Source organism: Cynocephalus volans, chromosome 12 (assembly GCF_027409185.1).
Source record: "Cynocephalus volans isolate mCynVol1 chromosome 12, mCynVol1.pri, whole genome shotgun sequence".
Classification (NCBI taxonomy): Eukaryota; Metazoa; Chordata; class Mammalia; order Dermoptera; family Cynocephalidae; genus Cynocephalus; species Cynocephalus volans.
The window spans coordinates 5,583,568-5,601,439 of NC_084471.1; the positions used below are offsets into that span (position 1 = coordinate 5,583,568).

General features: G+C 50.2%; 1 protein-coding gene across 1 annotated transcript; it reads right to left on the minus strand.

Annotated features, from left to right (window-relative positions):
- Positions 1 to 2,210: 2,210 nt before the first annotated feature.
- Positions 2,211 to 17,671, minus strand: RIBC2 (RIB43A domain with coiled-coils 2). Its single transcript, XM_063115577.1, has 7 exons — positions 17,558 to 17,671; positions 16,657 to 16,738; positions 14,805 to 15,149; positions 10,996 to 11,114; positions 7,457 to 7,684; positions 3,145 to 3,311; positions 2,211 to 2,289 (listed from the first exon to the last, which is right to left on the minus strand). Exons 1-7 carry the CDS (start codon positions 17,669 to 17,671, stop codon positions 2,211 to 2,213), a joined length of 1,134 nt encoding a protein of 377 aa, XP_062971647.1.
- Positions 17,672 to 17,872: the final 201 nt, after the last annotated feature.

A 17,872-nucleotide genomic window follows, 5' to 3' on the forward strand; every position in this document is an offset into this window, starting at 1 on the left:
GAACAACCTGGCCTTCCTGGTTTCCTCGGCAACGGGAGCACTGCACACCTGGCGTTGAAGACCAGCAGCTGTTAGCAGTGGTGGCGATGGTGTGATTCGTAGGAAATGCACTTGTAATGGATAGACATGGCTGTCTCCTACCCTTGCCGGCATAAGTTCAGGTCAGAGTGGGCCCTGTGGAGATTCTGAGCTGCCTGCAGGTGGCCGCAATGCCTTTGGCATCCCAGGAGGGATCTGAGAGGCAAGGTTAATAGAGAAGGTGCTGATAAATTCACCTTCCGGCTCTCCCATCCCTGGCACAACATCACAACCCATAGTTCAGCTGTGGCAGTGCCTCGTCCCCTGGATTATGCCACCAGGTCCCACCTCCAGTCCCACCCCAGCCTGTGGATGGTGGCATGACCAGGTTAGTTCTGGATTAGAACCCTTTCTCCAGTTTGATCATTTGTTAAATGTTTTGCCTTCCCACGGGGATGCACATCCATGTGATCCTGGGTCCAGCAGGAGGCAGTAAGTTTGTCTTCTGAGCCTGCCTCTCCCTCAGCAGCCCCCAGGTGACCTGAGCCCACTCTGCTGCTGGAGCCATCTTTCTGCAACACACACATCAGGGCCTGTCTCTGCCTGGCCGACAATTCCTCCAAGGTCCCCTTTGCCTTCAGCATTAAAGTACAAGGCCTCCCCCATCTGACCCTGCCTGCTTCTCTAGCCTTGGCCACAGGCATCTCTCCTTGCACCCCCAGCCCATGCCTGCCCCCCAGGTCCTCTCCACGCTGACCACAGCAGATAATGTCCTTGTCACCTCTCTTCTCTTGCATACCACAGGCCTTTGTTTATGCTGGCTAGCCCCAATTTGTCCACCCAGGGAAACTATCAGTCCTCAGGCTTGGGTTTCCAAGCATGGGAAGAACTAGGGCTGTTTAGATGGAGGGGGGAAGTGAGCTAGAGCTTGCACTGGAGTATGTAGCTCTAGCTCAGCTAATGACAAAGTGCCACCAAGCGCTGCTGTCACTGGCCCTGTGCAGATGGCCCTTCAAGAAATACATGTGGAGAAAGAAGAGGTGACAGAGGGGGATCCAGTCATTCCTGGGTCTTGGATCGGGAGACCCCCATTACTGCTAGACATAGTATCCCCTCAGTGTTGAATGCCCTCACTTCCCATCCAGCAAATTCCTAGTCACCCTACAAGGCTGTGGTAGACTGCTAGTTGTGCCCCAATATGTACTCCATTTTTTATATAATTATAGAATGATGGCTGGTTGCATGGTCAGCCAGCCATGTTTCCCAGCCTCCACCCAACTAGGTGTGGTCACATGACTAAGTCCTGGCCCACAGGATGTGAGCAGAGGTGATATGTACCATTTCCACGCCACGTCCTTGAAGGGAAGTAGCATGTTGCCACCCCTTCCTTTTCCCCTTTCCCTTCCCTGCTGGCCAGTGTGGCAGGACGTTGGGAGGTGGAGCTGCATCTGGACCACAGGAAGGGAACTGTGTGTGGGATGCAGGAGGGCAGAGCACAAGCTGGAAGGAGCCTGGGCCCCACCACACTGCTCAGCGGAGCTTCCATACCAGCTGGGATAGCCACAAGAGCAAGCAGTAAAAACTTCTGCTTTGTCCAAGCCACTGTTGTCTTGAGTCTCTGCCACTGGAATCAGGAGGGTGAAGTGGGAGAGCCAGACTCCTTGGGTTCAACCCCACACTCCACCACTTCTTAGCAGTGTGATCGTGGACACGTCACTTAACGTGTCTGTAACTCGGGCTCTTCAACTAGGAAATGTGAGTGGTAAAAATACCCACCTTTGCTATTGCAAGAATCAAATTAGTTCATTCTAAGTGATGCATCTGGAACAATGCCTTGCACCGTGAGCACCTGCAAGTGTCAGCTGTTACAGCAGCTGGACTTGGAGTCTAAGAAATGCATGGCCCACCTCACATGCCGTCTCTATCTAGAATAGTCTTTAGAAGGGCCATGTCTGGCCCTCCTGTGTCCGTAGCACCCAGAGCTGTACTTGAGGCCTTCAGGGAACTGAGCTGCACAGAAACTAAGGCTCCTCACAGAAATAGAAGGGAGAGGTTTAGTAAATGTTTTGTCCACAGTGGACAAATCAAGTGAAGGATGTCTCTGGATCAAGGAGTTTTTTTTTTTTAATAAAAAAATGTTTAAGGTCGCCTCACTTCTTACATTAATGAAGGGAACGAGGATGTCCTTTTTATTACCGACTTCTTGTATTAAATTGTGTGAAATAGTCTTCTGTGGGTTGATTTGCATAGACCTCATTCATATATTTTTTCCTGATAATAAAACAAAGGGAGAAAAAAAGATCAGCAGATGTGTGTACTTCCTTAATATTCTACTTTCTGCTTTTTTTTTTTTTTAAAGAAAAAAGCCCACTCCTTTTTTATCCCCAAAATACAGAATTCATTTCAACCCTAATGAGCTAAAAAAAATAATACACCTCAACTGCTCTTCAGAAGCGAGGGTCATCGTATAACCACACTGCAATTAGGCAAGGGACTGGCACCAGCGACACTTGGGGATATCTTAGAATGAAATCTCCATGCTGTGATCATAAAGATGCTTTGCTTACCCCATTGATCTGTCAGATCATCTCTTAATGCCACTGCTAGGCGCCCAACAGACCACCAGAGTTTGATAAATAAATACATGAATAAGTAAGTAAATACTGTGTTTTCAGTTACAAGTTTGCCTATTTATATGCATTTGACATTTTCCTGTAGCTGGAACTCTGAACTACTCCAGCCTGTAAAGAAGAAACTCCAGGCTTGCTCTAGGCAGCCTGGGAGCCCTCCCTCTGCCTGGAGAGCCCTCCCTGCAGTGACCACTGGCACATTCCTCCTCCCGGGTCTCAGCCACGATGCCTTCTCCAGGAAGCTTTCCCGACTCCCCAGGCTGACTCATTGCCCTTCCCGGGGGCTCCAGGTACCCTCTGGTTCCTCCATCAGTGCATCCCACGTGCAGAGCAGTGACCTGTGGCCCAGGGTCTGCCCACCTTGAGTTCCCCAGTCCCAGATGAGAACCATCCAGAACGGGATGTTTTCCCCTGCTGCCCCTTCCCCATCCTTGACCTCCACTGCCTGATCCCCCTCTGCCTGATCCCCTTGCCCGCCCTGCCCCCCGGCACTCACTGCAGCTGCTGCTCCTTGGCCAGGCTGAGGTTGCTGCTGTCCAGAGCCCTGTGCAGGTCACGCTGCCAGCGCTGCTGCTGCCGCTCAAACAGCAAGGTGGCGCGAGCACTCTGAATCCTCCGCTGGTCCCAGTCCATGTCTCGCTGGCGCTCTTCTTCCTGGAGCCTCTGGTGGGAACAGAGATGACTCACTGCCACCTTTCCCCAGAGCCAAAGAGCCCAGGGGATCATCTAGGAGGCTGAGCCTCTCAATTTACAGATGGGGAAATTGAGGCTCAGAGAAGGGGCAGGTAGGTGGCCAACATCATGCAGGAAGTCAGAGGAGATCCCCAACTTGCCCTCATTCCATGTGGTCCAGCCGCTTCCCACCCTCTTACTCCTAAAGGGACAGCAGAGACTCAATCCCAGCAGTCATCCTAGGGCTCCCACATGCAAGGCCGAGCTCAGGGTCTTCCCTTGCCAGGTCCTCGGGAGGGTCCCCTGGCTTGGTCAGCAGTCAGCGAGCAGAGGCTGCTGCTCCACCAGCTGAACACTGGCATCATGTGGGGTGCCACAGGCCTGGGTCAGCTCCAACCCCAGGACAGAAAGGGAGGCTGGCGCCCAGCTTTGTCCCCTCCAAGGCAAGTCACCTTGCTCCTGTGAACTTCAGTGTCCTCACCTGTAAAGTGAGGCTGCTAACAGGTGCCCTGGGTCATCCCACAGGCTTCCTAGTCACAAATATACAGAATGACAAAGGCGCAGGACTAAGAGCAAGGCAGACAGCCCAACTATTCTCTGTATCATCTCAGTCTTCCAAATTACCTCCATGCACAGAAAAGGCGATGCGAACAAAGGACATTTAAAGGAAAAGGCACACAAGGGGTGGGGACCAATATTTCTGAGGGGTGACATTTACTGTGTGTTTTTTCTCTTTCTGCTTTTCTGTCTTAATTTTCTACAAAGATTAAAAATTGGACAAAAATGTTGCATTCAGGACAATGGTCAACCTTCCTTGTCAGACAGTCGGGCTGAACTGCAGGAGTGAAGGACAGAGCACGGCCCTGCATCCGATTCCAGCCTCAGTGCTCTGTCCCCCTTGGGCTGCTCCCCCAGCCTCACGCCCCAGCTGCCTCCCCTGCCCCGCCTCCTGCACACTTGTACCCCTGGCCTGCAGGTGAGCAGGGAGCGAGCTGTCATACCTGCTCTTCGTGCCCTATCCAGGCCACTGCTGTTGCCCCTCCTCCTCCCTGAACCCGCCAGCTTGGAAGCTCTGAGGCTCTGGCGACCACCTCCCCAGTGCAGCAGTCATCTACGGGTCGGGAGCAGTCCTGTCCCTTCCTTGCAGGTTTGAGAACCTCTTTAAATCTCTCTCCTACTGGATCTAAGTGATCTCAGCACACGCAGTCATTGCCCTTTCCTGTCCTTGGCTCCTCAGCTCTCCTGCCTCTTCTCCAAAGACCCAGTCCTGACTCTCCAGCTACTCACCTCCCTGGGCACACCCTACCAGCAGTTCTTGACCTTGAGGGGCATCAGAATCCCCCGGGGGGCTTATTTAACCACAAACTGCAGGCCCCACCCAGCTGATGCTGCTGGCCGGGAAACCACACTTTGGGAACCTCTGCCCTCAGCTTGTCACCGCTCCCTGTCCCACCTCCAAGTGCCACCCCTCTGACCTGCCTCTCCACTCCCTCTCTCCAGGACCCTGACTCCAGTGATTATTCCACTCCTCCCCATGACCTGCAGTCTACTGACCGCCCACTTTCCCCCCTTTCTCTCTCGCCTCTTTGTCCTCATCTCCCTCCTCCTTCTGCCCAGCATCCATGGCAGGCACTCCCTGGCCGTCACTCTTGGCCCTGAGCCTCTCATTTGGTCACACTTGCTGGGCAAGCCCTGACCGTGATGGATCTCAACTCTCCTCTGCCAGCTGAGCGTGGCTGGGGAACACACCTGACCGTGCTCTCTGGGGTCACTTCAAGGTCATGACCACTGCTGGGCCATCCTGCCCCCTTCCCCCCTGGGAAAGACCACTCCCTCTCCAGCTCTCCTAGATGACCATTGGGCACTTTGTTCTCTGCCCTCAAATCTCTGCTGTGACACCCCTGTCCCCAGTTTCTGACCTCACTTCCTGCTTCACCAGGAAATTGGGGCTCCGGAAGATAAGCTCCACAGGCTCCCCCTCCCACGCCCCTTCCTGTGACTGTGCTCATGCCTCCCCCCTCCCCCCCCCCCCCCCCCCCCCCCCCCGCCCCACCATGGCCTCAGGCAATGGGTCTGAGCTCCTACCCACGCCAAGTCCTCAATTAGTGTTCTGTGTCTCTTGCTCTCCCACCACCACAGAGTCTGTCTTCTGCCATCAATTTCCCCCTCTCTTACTGCATCACTCCTGCTGAATGACAACTATGCTGTTATTTCTACAATCAAAACAAACAAACAAAACTTTCCCTGGACCCCACGTGTCCAACCAGCTACCACCCCCCTCTCTGCGCCTTTCAGAGCAAATACCTTGAAGTGTTGGGCATTTGCCATCTCCCCTTCCTTCCTGCCTGTTCTCTCTTTGGCCCATTAGACAGGCTGTTGTCCCCACTGCTCTACCAAAGTTGCCCCGACAGCCTGCAGTGACCACCATGGTGCTGGATCCAGCGTTCAGCCTGCTGCTGAACGTTTGGCCCAGGGGTCCTCCTTCCTTCCTTTCTTCCTTCCCTCCCAAACACTTTCCTCCCGTTGGCCTCCAGGACACCTCCCAGGCTGCTCCTTCTCAGACCCCTTCGCTCTTCTCTTCGTTATTGGTGCTGGCGAGGGGGGTCCCAGGACTCAGTTCTCAGATTTCTTCTCCTCTCTACACTCACTCCCTTCATGATCTCATCCAGGGTTGCTACTTTAAATATTCCCTGTAGGTGACAACTCCAACATTTATGTCTCCAGCCCAGACCTTGTTCTGAATCCCAGGGAATATATCAAGCTGCCTACTGGACTTTACCTGGAGGTTGTGACAGAAAATACTACCAGTCCCCCAGTAGCCATTTTTCCTTCTTTCTTAATAAAAGAATTACCACCACTTCACCACTTGGAATAAATACTACATTTCCCAGCATTCTTTATCGTTAGGAGCAACCTTGTGACTAGCTGTGGTCTAATGAAATGTAGGTGAAAGTCTCCTTAAAATGTTTTTTCCCATTCCTCCTTCCCGGTAGCTGGAATATGCATGTGATGGCTGGCACTCAGGCAGCCATCTTGCACTATGAGGTGACAGCCAGGTGCCAAGGACAGTAGAATATCAGTCAATAACCATAGAGCTGCCATACAATCCCTAGGCTGTTTTCTCAAGGATTTAGTCCACATCCAAGAAATAAAGTTCTATTTTGTTTAAGATGCATTATTTGTGGTTTTCTGCCACATTCAGCCAAACAATCCTAACAGAAACAAATGTCTAAGGGACATTGCACACTTAACATATCCAAAACTGTACTTGTGATTTCCACTCCCTGCCAACCTGCTCCTCCCACCATCTTCCCCATCTCTGTAAATGTCAATTTTGTCCTTCTAGTGGCTCAGGTCAAAAGGCCTGGAGTCATCCCTGACCTCCTCTCTTTCACGTCACACCCGTCCTGTAGGCTCTCCCTTCAAAATAGATCCTGGATCTGACCACTTCTCAGCACCCCCACTGCCGACACTCTGGTCCATGCCCGCATCATCTCTCATCTCGACCACTGCAACAGCCTCTCCAGAGATCTCTCTCCTTCCCTCTCATTTCCCTGGAGTCTACCTCAACACAGTGGGGTCCTGTTAAACTTAAGTCAGATTCTGTCATTCCTCTGTTCAAAACCCTCCAGAGTTCCTCATGTGAGTCACAGAAAAACCTAGAGTCTTCCCAGTGGCCTGCCAGGACCTCCATCGTCCACCTCTGAGAGCTTGGCTCCTGCCCCCCGCCCTCGCCAGCAGGCTCTCACTCCTGTCTGAACATGTCAAGCATGGTCCTACCTTAAGGCCTTGGCCCTCACAGCTCACCCTACCCAGCTGTCATTTCCCCAGATAGCTGCATGCCTCACTCCCTCCCCTTCTTGGGGTCTTTGCTCCAATGTCGCCTCTCAGTCCCACAACCACCCTGTCCCTGTCCAGCACTCTCAATCCCCTTTACCTGTCCTCCTCACTAAGCAGTCCTCACCCCGACACCACATTGTACGTGTTTGGGATTATCAGGCTCTTGTGGTCTCCCCCTACTGAAAGGGAAACTCCTTGAGGGCAGCTCCCAGGGTGGGGTGTCACAGCCACTCTGATAGATGCCTGTGTGGAAGGCAGAGGGGGCACAGAGGCTGTGAGAGGGGCAGGGCAGGTACCAGCTTTTCCTGGACTTGCTGCTTCTGAACAAGGCGGATCTGCTCCAGCTGCTCCTGGGTCATGCCCTTCCAGCGGTCAGGGACCACGCGGTGGGGCCCGAAGGAGCTGGCTGCCTGCTGTGGGTTCTCAGAGAGCAGGTCCCCACGCAGCAGGTTGGAGATCTCGGCCAGGTTGTCCTCTTGTTCTTGTTTTCTCTCTCGCTTTTTTTTTTCTGCTGCCTCCATGGCCTAAGCAGGGGAAGACATTAAGGAAGATGCTCTGAGTGACTCCAGGGGGATTCTGAGGCACAGGCCAGTAACCCTCACGAGGGGGGTGGGGGTGGCTTGAGGGAAGTATGCACTAAAAGCAGCAGGGGGTGGGTGGGGGTTAGACTTGTCAGGCATGGATTTGGGGAGGGCCCTTAGACCCCTGGCTGGCTGAGCACCGCTGGGTAGGTGGGCTGAGCTGAGGGGATTGCTACCTGTTGGGCGTGGGCATAAGAGCTTCAAGTCGTGGAGCCCATTTGCCAAAGCAGGGAGCTGCCTCCCTGGGTTAGGCTGCCATCCCCATTGGACTGGCCCCACCCCAGGGCAGGGCTCTGTGACCTTCCTATGGCCCTGGCAACCCCTGGATATCTGTGGGTTACAAAAAACATGCAACAAAGTGAATCACAACAGTGGTGACTTCTAAAAGGTGGAAAATGCACTGTCACTGCAGTGGTCCTGATGGCTTCGGCTGCAGCCTCCAGTACAAATAAAGTCCTAGTCAAATCACTGCTCAAATCTCTGGGTATAGGAGGTTGGAGGCCTGGCTGTGTGACCTGCAGCTAGTCACCTCCCCTCTCTGGGCTGCAGTCATTTCTCTGTCAAGTCAAGAGAGGGATTAGGAGACGTTTACCAGTGTCAAACAGTTCTCCTTAGTAACAAACAGGCAGAGCAGTTTGCAAGGCAACGGCACATCACAGGAACTCACGGTAGTGTCACATGGCACAGACTTTGCAGCTGGACAGGCCCAAATTCAAATCCTGGGCTTGCCACTTAGTAATTGGGCATCCCTAAGAAAGTCAGCCCACCCCTCTGAGCCTGTTTCTTTATCAGTTAAATTGGGTTAATCATGCCTCTCTAGAAGGATTGCCAAACACAGCAACTAATAACAGCACCTAACGTTGCTAGGAATAAAGGTAATGGCTGGCATTTACTGAGTCCTGAGAATGTGCCAAACTGTTCTAACCTGTTACGTGTATCACCGAGTTTAATCCGCACTCCCGCCTTGCGCGCGTGGGAGAGCCGTTCCTGCTGACCGTTCAAGATCCCAGTGCTCCTGCTGGGCATGTCCTGCCCGCTTAGAGTGAGGGTTGCCACGTGGCTTAGTTCACCAGTGAAATGTGAGCAGGGGTAGTTGTGCCACTTCTGGGAGGGCGCCAGGGTGGGACTGGCCATGTTCCTTGTCTCCTGTGCTGCCAGAATCTGCTAGCTGGCAGCTGCCACATCCCCGGGCCTGGGCTCCACGGTGCAGATGACGAGGAGAGGCCCCAGAGCCAGCCTGTGACGGATGGGCAGCATGAGCCGAACCCCTACTTTGTGTTGTAAGCCTGAGATTTGGGGGTGTTTCTTACTCCAGCAGGAGTTAGCTTGTTGTCACTGGCACCGGTGAGTATCCTCATTCCACACATGAGAAAACTGAGGCCCGTGAGTGGTTGCCCACGGCTACAAGGAAGAGCCCGGCCTCGCACCCATGCAGTCGGGCTCCAGAGCCTGCACGCTACCCCTTGACACTTGCACAGTGCCTCTCTGATGAAATGGGCACCCATGCCGAGAACTGGAGGCCTTCAAGTGTGTGTCCCCCCTGCTGAATTGGACTGACCTGCTTGGAATTTTCTTCTGAGGCTAGTTATCTAGAACCTGGTATTAACATACCATGCTAATAAACACAGCCTAATTCTAGTTAGGAACACAGCTGCAAAGGCCAAATGACAGTTTTCCACATGCAGGGGCATTTGTGCTGGCGCTGCCTTGAGGCATCACGTGAGGGCTGGGGGGGTCTGAAAGTACAGGGCACATTGTAGATGTTCATTAAAAATTGTATGGAGTGAATGAATCAATCAATCAATGAATGAGGCAACATGGTTTAGCAAAAGCCACACCAAGTGTCCAGCAGGAAGGGGCCAATAAACAACTTTTGAACTCGTAAGTGAACAGGTGAACGGTGAATGAACGCATGACCTGCCAGTAGAGGACTCACTGTCAAGAGCCCCATTTTGCCATTAATTTGCTGCATGGCCTCAAGCGAACGGCTGCCCTTCTGTGGGCTCCCTCTGTAAAATGAAGGGCAAGGATCAGGTGACTTCTAAGACCCCTTGTGTCTTGCTGGTTGGTGACTTCGGGCTCTGGGTGTCTTGTTTCACCCTACAGTTCTCACCATCACCAGCATTTTGCCCGCCTTGCTCCTCTCCCCGTTGCTGAAATCCAGCATTCTCTGGTCTCCGGTCCAGCCTCTCCAGGACTTTTGATCACACGCCCCCATCAGTAGAACATTTTTGAGCTTCTGTCTCCAATATATGTAGTCCACATGTGGTACTACTACACCATAAATATAGCCTGTGCTTTACGAGTTACACACAAACACAGGAATTTTAAATGATGGGATTAAAAATAAATATGAAGCCAAGTTCTAACATTTTCTTCCTGCTCTCCAACAGATCATCTTGAACACTCTTCTTTGGAGACCACAGTCCTAGTCATCCAGCTAATCTCACAAACGAACCCAGGACAAGCCCCCATCCACCCAGGAAGTATAATTGCATCTGAAAAGAAAACCTGGGGGCCGAGCCTGTGGCACACTCGGGAGGGTGCGGCGCTGGGAGCGCGGCGACGCTCCCAGCGGCCGCGGGTTCGGATCCTACATAGGAATGGCCGGTGCACTCACTGGCTGAGTGCCGGTCACGAAAAAGAAAAAAAAAAAGAAAAAAGAAAACCTGGGGGGCAGGGGTCTAATTTTCAAAAGGAACAGAGAACATAAAGCACCTTAAAGCTGAAGGCGAGGGGAGTGTTTGTGAGGAAGGTGGGCAGGATTTACAGAGGAGGAGAGAGCTGTCAGGAGAGGCTCCAATTCTGTGCCAATCTTCCCCTTCCCCCTCCTCACTGTCATTGCTCCTGTTAAGGAGCACCTATGTGCCTGCTCAGGTGAAGAAGAACTCTGAGAGGTGTGAAGGAGAACTGGCGCCAGTTCCAGGCATCAGAGCTGTGCCAGGTGGTGTCAGTCTAGGTAGATGTGACTGTCCTCTTGTGACAGGAGAAGAAACCCAGGCTTGGAAAGGTGAGCTGACCTCCCCAGGAGGCATGACTAGTTTTGCAGGTTTCACTCCCACATTCAGAGCTGAGAAACAGAGACTGGGTCTCATCCATCTCTGTAACTGGGCAGCCCCTGTCAGGGGCTCTATCAGGGTTGGTGGAATGACCGAGGAAGTGAGCTGAGCTCAGGACCCTGGGGAGGCCGGGAGCTCTGGGAAGCGGCTGTGTTCACCCCTCCAGACGCCATGGCCATGCCCAGGCGTATATACCTGGTTCTTGTTGAACTCTTTCACAGCTGCACAAACTGCCTTTCTGGTGGCGCTTTCCAGCTTCTGTAGGTGCCTGGCTGTTTCATCAAACTGCAGCCTTGTCTCTGTGTAGAAGTCCTCTGAAAGGAGGCAAGACTCAATCAGACCCAGTGTGCCCGCCAAGAGCGCCTTCCCAGATGTGCAGAGCACCCTGCAGCGTGGTTGTCACACCTTCACCTCTTACCATGTCCCCATCAGTGGGGAGGGGAATAACGACAGGACCTGTCTCCGAAGGCTGCTGGGAAAGTTAGGTGACTTCATTCAGCTAAAGCTCTTAGATCGGGGCCCGGCACTCAAGGAGTGCTAGTGACCACTGCTATGGATTAGTGGCGTCTGCTATGGATGAGTGATGCCTGCTGTGGTCCTGGGACAGGTTAGTGGTGTGCCCCTTGCTATGCCCAGTCTATCAGGAGGCAGCTACATCCTTACAGCGGGCAGGGATGGTGGGAGCTCAGAAAGAGGGGCTGCAGAAACCAAAGAGGACTCCACAGAGGAAGGGGTGTCACGTGACAGATATTGTGGTGGCATTAAGACTTTGCAAGGCCAATGAGGAGGAGGTGGAGGAGTCTTCAAATGGAGGGTCCAAGCAGCAAAATGTAAAGATTTGGAGTCAAAGAGAGCAGGCTTACATCCCAGCCCAGGCATTTCTAACTCTGTTGACTTTGAACGATCACTTAACCTCTCTGAGCCTCTAGTCCTTACTCTTGAGGCAGAATAACACCTCTTGCAAAGAAAGAAAAAGTCATTGATGAGAAGGTTCTTCCCACGGTGCTTGTGCCCTGTGTGTCTCCTCATTATTGCCAAAAACAGAGACTGGACCCTTTAGCCTTCAATTTCTAGCTCTGCTCACCTTCAGCCTCATCTCTCCCCTTTCATTTGCTCTTCCCCTTCCATATGCATCGTTCGGGGGCCTTACATGGGCCACCTGTTGCCTAGTGGCGAGAGAAGCATAAAGGGTTTTTCCGCCTTCCTGGAACCTACTGTTGAGGAACTGAGATGACAATTAACACATAAACCCCAGATAAATATATTAATGCAAATTGAGATAGTGCTACAGAGGAACAGCATAGGCGCTAAGAGAGAGAATGTTGGGAATGCCTGACTTAGATAGGTGGGGGGTGGGGAGTAAGAGATCGCTTCTCTAGGAGGAAACATTTAAGTTGAGACCTAAAGGACAAAAAAATTTGGTCGAGTGCAGGTACAAAGGTAGTGGGAAAGGATTCAGCAGGATCCAGAAGTGAGAGAGCCAGAATGGCTGGAACACAGTGAGTGGGGTGAGGGGTGCAAGTCGATGCTGGAGGGTGGGCAGAGGCCCCAGCATGCAGAGCCGGTGGCTATGGGGGGACTTTGCATTTGATTCCATGTGCAGTGGGACATCATGAGAGGGTTTTAAGCTGGGATGGAGGGGGTGGGGGTGACACTGTTCAGCTTGACATTATTTAAAATTGTCTCTCTGACCGCTATGTTGAGAACGGAACAGAGAGGCACAAGAAGGGAAGGAGAAGACAGTTGGAAATGTAGGGGCAGTGGCCCATCCAGGTGAGAAAAGGTGGTGGCTCTTATCACAGTGGGGACAGCAGGGATGGGGAGAAGCGGACAGTTCAAACTACATGCAGGAGGGAGAAGGGACAAGAGTTGAAGTTGGTCCAAAGACAAGGGGGAGGGTTAAGGATGACCCCAGGTTTCTGGCTTAAGGGAAGGAAGAGCCATTGATGGAGGAGAAAGATGGAAGGAGGAGCAGGTACAAGGGACAAATTCGGGGGTGTTTCCCATATGTTGTGAGATGTCTGATGAGATGTCAAGGAGGCTGTTCAAGGACCATGTCCAATGCTGAGACAAATACTCTCAGTTGAAGATGGAAATTTGGAGCACTTGAGAGATGGCTGAGGTTTTTAAAGCTCTTCAAGAGGATTATGTCAACACATATTTATCTACATGCCAAGAACTAAGGATAGAACAGTGAACAAAACAGACAAAAATCCTCTGCCTTCACTGAGCTTAGGATATGGCACTGGGGAGAGGGACAGCAAATACATAAACCGTATAATATATCAGTGGCCAAGGCTATAGAGAAAAATAAAGCAAGGAAGGAGATACGGAATGTGGGGGTGGTGATGGGAACTGGGTTTAAAATTGAGGATCAGAGTAGATGCCCCGATAAGATGACATTTAAGCAAAGACCTAAAGGAGGAGAGGGGTAAGCCATGCAGATATTTGGGGAAAGATGTTTCTAAACAGCAAGAACAGTAGGTGCAAAGGCCCTGAGGCAGAAGTGAGCCTCACACTCATGTTCTTGGAACAGCAAGGAAGACAGCTGGAAAGAATGGAGTGAGTGGAAGGCAGCATAGTAGGAGATAAGGCCAGGCTGTGAAGGCTTCGTAGGTTCTTTTTTTTCCCTGGCAGCTGGCCGGTGCAGGGATTGAGCCCTGGACCCTGTTGTTATCAGCACCGTGCTCTAACCAACTGAGCTGTCTAGTCAGCAGCCTTGTAGATTCTTGAAATGAATTTGGCTTTTATTCTGAGTGAAACAGGAAGCCACTGGAGGGACCTGAGCAAAGAATCTGACTTCATTTTTAATAGAATCACTCTGGCTACTGGGTTGAGAAGGGACTATAGCGGGTTAAGGGCAAAAGCACAGAGACCAGTTAGAGGCTATTGTGATAATCCAGATGAGAGATGCTGATAACTTAGTCCAGAGGGGTAATGATGGAGGTGGCAAAAAGCAGCTGAAATTCGAGGTGATTTGCTGGTAGAGTGGAGGTGTGAGAGAAAGGAAGGAGTCAAGATGACTTGGGTTGGGAGCTAGGCAGCTACAAGAATGGAATTGCCATTGATGGTGGTAGAAGGCCAGGACTGGGGAGGTGAGAGTGTGCCACTGGACTTATACTGACTTTGGCATGTTTATTAGACACCCAGGAACAGTCAGATGGATTCATGAGCCGGATTCAGGGAAGAGTCCAGGTTGAAGTTATAAATTTGGGAAATGATGGCCCATAGGTGGTGTTAAAAGCTCTGAGTATAGATGAGATCACCCAGGGGAGGAGTTTAGCTGATAGAGGAGAGGCCCAGAGAGCACTGGTGTGCAACCTCGGAAAATGAGGAGGAGCCAACAAAGGAGCTGGGACAGAAAGAGAATCAACACGAGTATGGAGTTCTGGAAGCCAAATTGCCTAAATATTTCAAAGAGAAGTGGATTGACTCTCACATGCTGCTGATAGGTTAAAATGAAGACAAAAAACTGACCATGGATCGTGCAATATGGAGGTCACTGGAAAGGTTGGCCAGGCAGTTTCAGTGGAGGGGGAGAGAGCAGAAGTCTGGTAGGTGTGGGTTCAGACGATCTGTGGAGACATCACTCATGGAGAGAAGAGTGGGAAAAGAGGAGGCTGAGAGAGACTGAGCTAAGAAGGATGCAAATTAACATGCAGAGAGGAGAGGCTCATGAGGGCACAGTACACCACTCCTCGTCCCAGCTCCCTGCCTTATCTTCACCGAAGCTCTTTACCATGCCGTCATCTGCTGACACGCTCCCAACTGCGGCCCCAACACAGACACACACCCAGGAAGTGTTTCCTGCATGACTGACGTGTGGCTGGGATGTTTCACTCCTGGGGTGCAGGCTCTGACTTCCCTTTCCCCACACAGACAAAGCACCTTATGACTGTGCACATTAGTAGGACTCAAAAAACAAAAACAAAAAACCCAGAAAAACCCGGGGGTTGATTGCTGAAGAGAGCACTGAGAGCAATTCATCTCTCCTGTTTTGTTACCTGCACGGTTTTGGTCAATACGAGCATTCTTCCATTCCCTTTGCTGTTGCAAGGACCATTCTCTGTTTTGTTCCTCTTGGAATTTCTTTCTCTCATGGAAGTTTAAATCCTCCCCCATGAATTTCTGCATTCCCGATATTGTATTCCGAATATCATTATCTGACTGCCGGGCTGGAAGATCTTTCTTAAGGACTAGGGGGTCAGATAGATCAAATTCACGGCGAGTTTCTGGCTTCTGAAAGCTCTGTTGGAAGTCATTGATAACTCTACAGAGATTTTTCCTATCTCTCCTTTTCCGGTCTTCTAATACGCACATGATTTTGTCATTTTGTCTCATTTCAGCAGCTAGAAGAGACATAACATATCCATAAGCTTAAGATTCAGAGGAAAAAATAAATTTGAATTCACTTAAAATAATAACTTTTAGTGATTGTAAAAGTAAAACAATCCTCCAAAAAATAAACAAAAACAAAAGCACAACCATTAAAGAATTAATGTCCTGAATATACAAAGAGTACCTACAAATAAATTTTAAAAACCCAAACACCCCAACCAAAAAATGGGCAAAGGTTAAGAACAGGCAAATCACAATAAGGAAACATGAGTGATCAATAAACTTGTGAAAAGATGATCAGCCTTACAAGATGGGAAACATTCAGTGCATTGGAAGCAAAATATTTAAAATGCCATAATAGCACTTATTAGTAAGGATGTGGGGAAACAACAGCCCTCATTCACTGTTTGTGGGAGCATAACTTGATATATTTATAACAAAGCAATCTGTCCATATCCCATAAAATGGAAAACATGCCTACCTAAAATCCTTCCATTTCACTCCTAGGTATCTCTCTCACAAGTGCACTAGGGACATAATGCATGGACAGTCATCGCAGCAGTGTTTGCAATGATAAAGAAAATGGGGAAAAAATCTAAACCAGCCATCAGCAGGGGAATGAATAAAGAAAGTGTGTCTAATTCATTTAACAAAATGCCGTAAAACAATTAAAATGAATACTTTCTATATGTAGATCATGGATTAATTTCGAAAATACAATGCTGAATGAAAGAAAAATACATTGCAAAAGGATCCAATCATTAGGATACTGCTTAAATTTTAAAAACACACACACACAAAATTGTATATTGTTATGGATACATACACAAATAGTAGAAGTATAAAAAATGCATGTGAATAATGCACACTTCTGAGGAGGAAAGAAGAGAAAAATTATGAGGTGAGGGGGAGCGTTACCTATATATATAAAAAGCACAATTCTAAAAACTTAATCGATAGGCCACTGCATGTACAATTTCATATCCTGCTTTTTTTAATTTTAAAAATCCTTATGGTGTTTTAAAAAACTGATACTTCAACAATTGTTGAAATTGTTGGTCAAGATAGGGGAAAATGAATTGCATTAGAGCTCATGCCCCTGAGCTGACTCAGAGATAGACATGATTCAAATAATAGTGTTCTAGGTCTTAGACCAAAACTTCAAATGCAATTCAGCATCTGGTCATCTGGTGTAAACAATTGTCCTCCATAGAAGGTCCTGAACTTTTGGGCAGAGTATGTGTTCATGTGTGTGTGGGTTTTTTTTAAGAAAATAGAAAAAAACATACATTTATCCTTAAAATATATTTCCTACAATCTACATTAGAATTCAAAAGCTGTTTTTCTCTTAAAAGAGGATGATTCAGTGCATAAGTTAATTGAGCATGAGAAATTATGAAAATTTAAATGGAGGAAGAGTGTGAAAATGACAACTTTTTACATATGTGAAGACATGAGGGCTGGAGTCTAGAGGAACACAGCCCTAAATCGATAGGTAAGCATTCATGAAATGCTCACCAAAGGTTTCATGTCTAGCTTTTTCAGTTGCTTCTTTTATCTTCTGGTCATGAACTTGAACATCCCAGGCTCCTGTGTCTCCCTGGGAATGGGAAACCAGGGACAGGGGTTAGAGCCAGATAATTTCAGTCAATAGATAACCATCTTTTTAGCCTTGCCCCACTATAAACAAGTTGTCTTAGGAACATATCAGGCCTTTTCATACTTGGATACCTTTGCTTATATTTTGTTCTTCAGCCTAAACTCTCAGCTTTCCCCAGAGCTTCCTTCCCCCTTACTCCTGGTTAACAGATACTCATCCTCAGAACATGTGTAGGCATCACCTCCTCTCAGAAGGCTGCTTTGATTTCCCCTCCCAACCCAAGTTTCTGCGGCGTGGCATCCCTGTGCCCCCCTCCCTCACAGCACTGATTCCCCTGATTTTAATGTGACCGTTTCAGTGCCTGCCTCCTTTGCGGAGCCATGAACTCTGCAAGGTCAGGGACTTTTATTCCTCATCTCCTGGACCCGGCTCCGGCTCCGGCTTGCCACAAAAGAACTCCACCAGCATTTGTTAAATGAACGGACTTGAAGTAACCCCAGGCAATGTAGAAAGTCTGACTCGAAGCGGGGAGAACCGCATTCTACTCTCTGTTCCGCCACTAACTCCAGCCAAGCTCCCGGCCTGCTCCAGGCCCCCATGTGCCCTCCTGGCAGGTGACAGGGTGCATTATTCGACAGGTGAGGTTCTCCCCCATCTTCAACAAAGTCAATACATCGAACTCTTCCTCCTACTCCCACCCCCGCACCCCGACAAAACCTGCTGCCATTTACAGCTGTGCCTGGACCAGAAGTTTCATTTTAAGGGTCATCCCCTCCCCTCTCCAGCCGTCCGCCTCCCTCGCCCTCTCAGGCCCCTTACCCCGACGATCCTGTTCCTGGCGTTGAAGATCCGTCGCTGCCTGCACACCTCCGCGTGTCTCCTCTTGGCCAGGCTAGCGTGCCGCTCCAGGTCCCTGGGCAGGGCCACCTCCATGGCTGCGGGAATCGACAGGAAATGCTAAGGGATTTTTAGAAGATGCAAAATAAGAAGAAAAGACAACAAAAATGAAGCAAGCTATGGCCCTGAAGAGGCTGGCTCCTTAAGGGCCTGTGCGGGTGGGATGCACGTCGGCACCGCGGCTTTCCGACCCGCTTTCCAGCAGGTCGCCCAGGGTGCACAAACGCCAACTCTGGT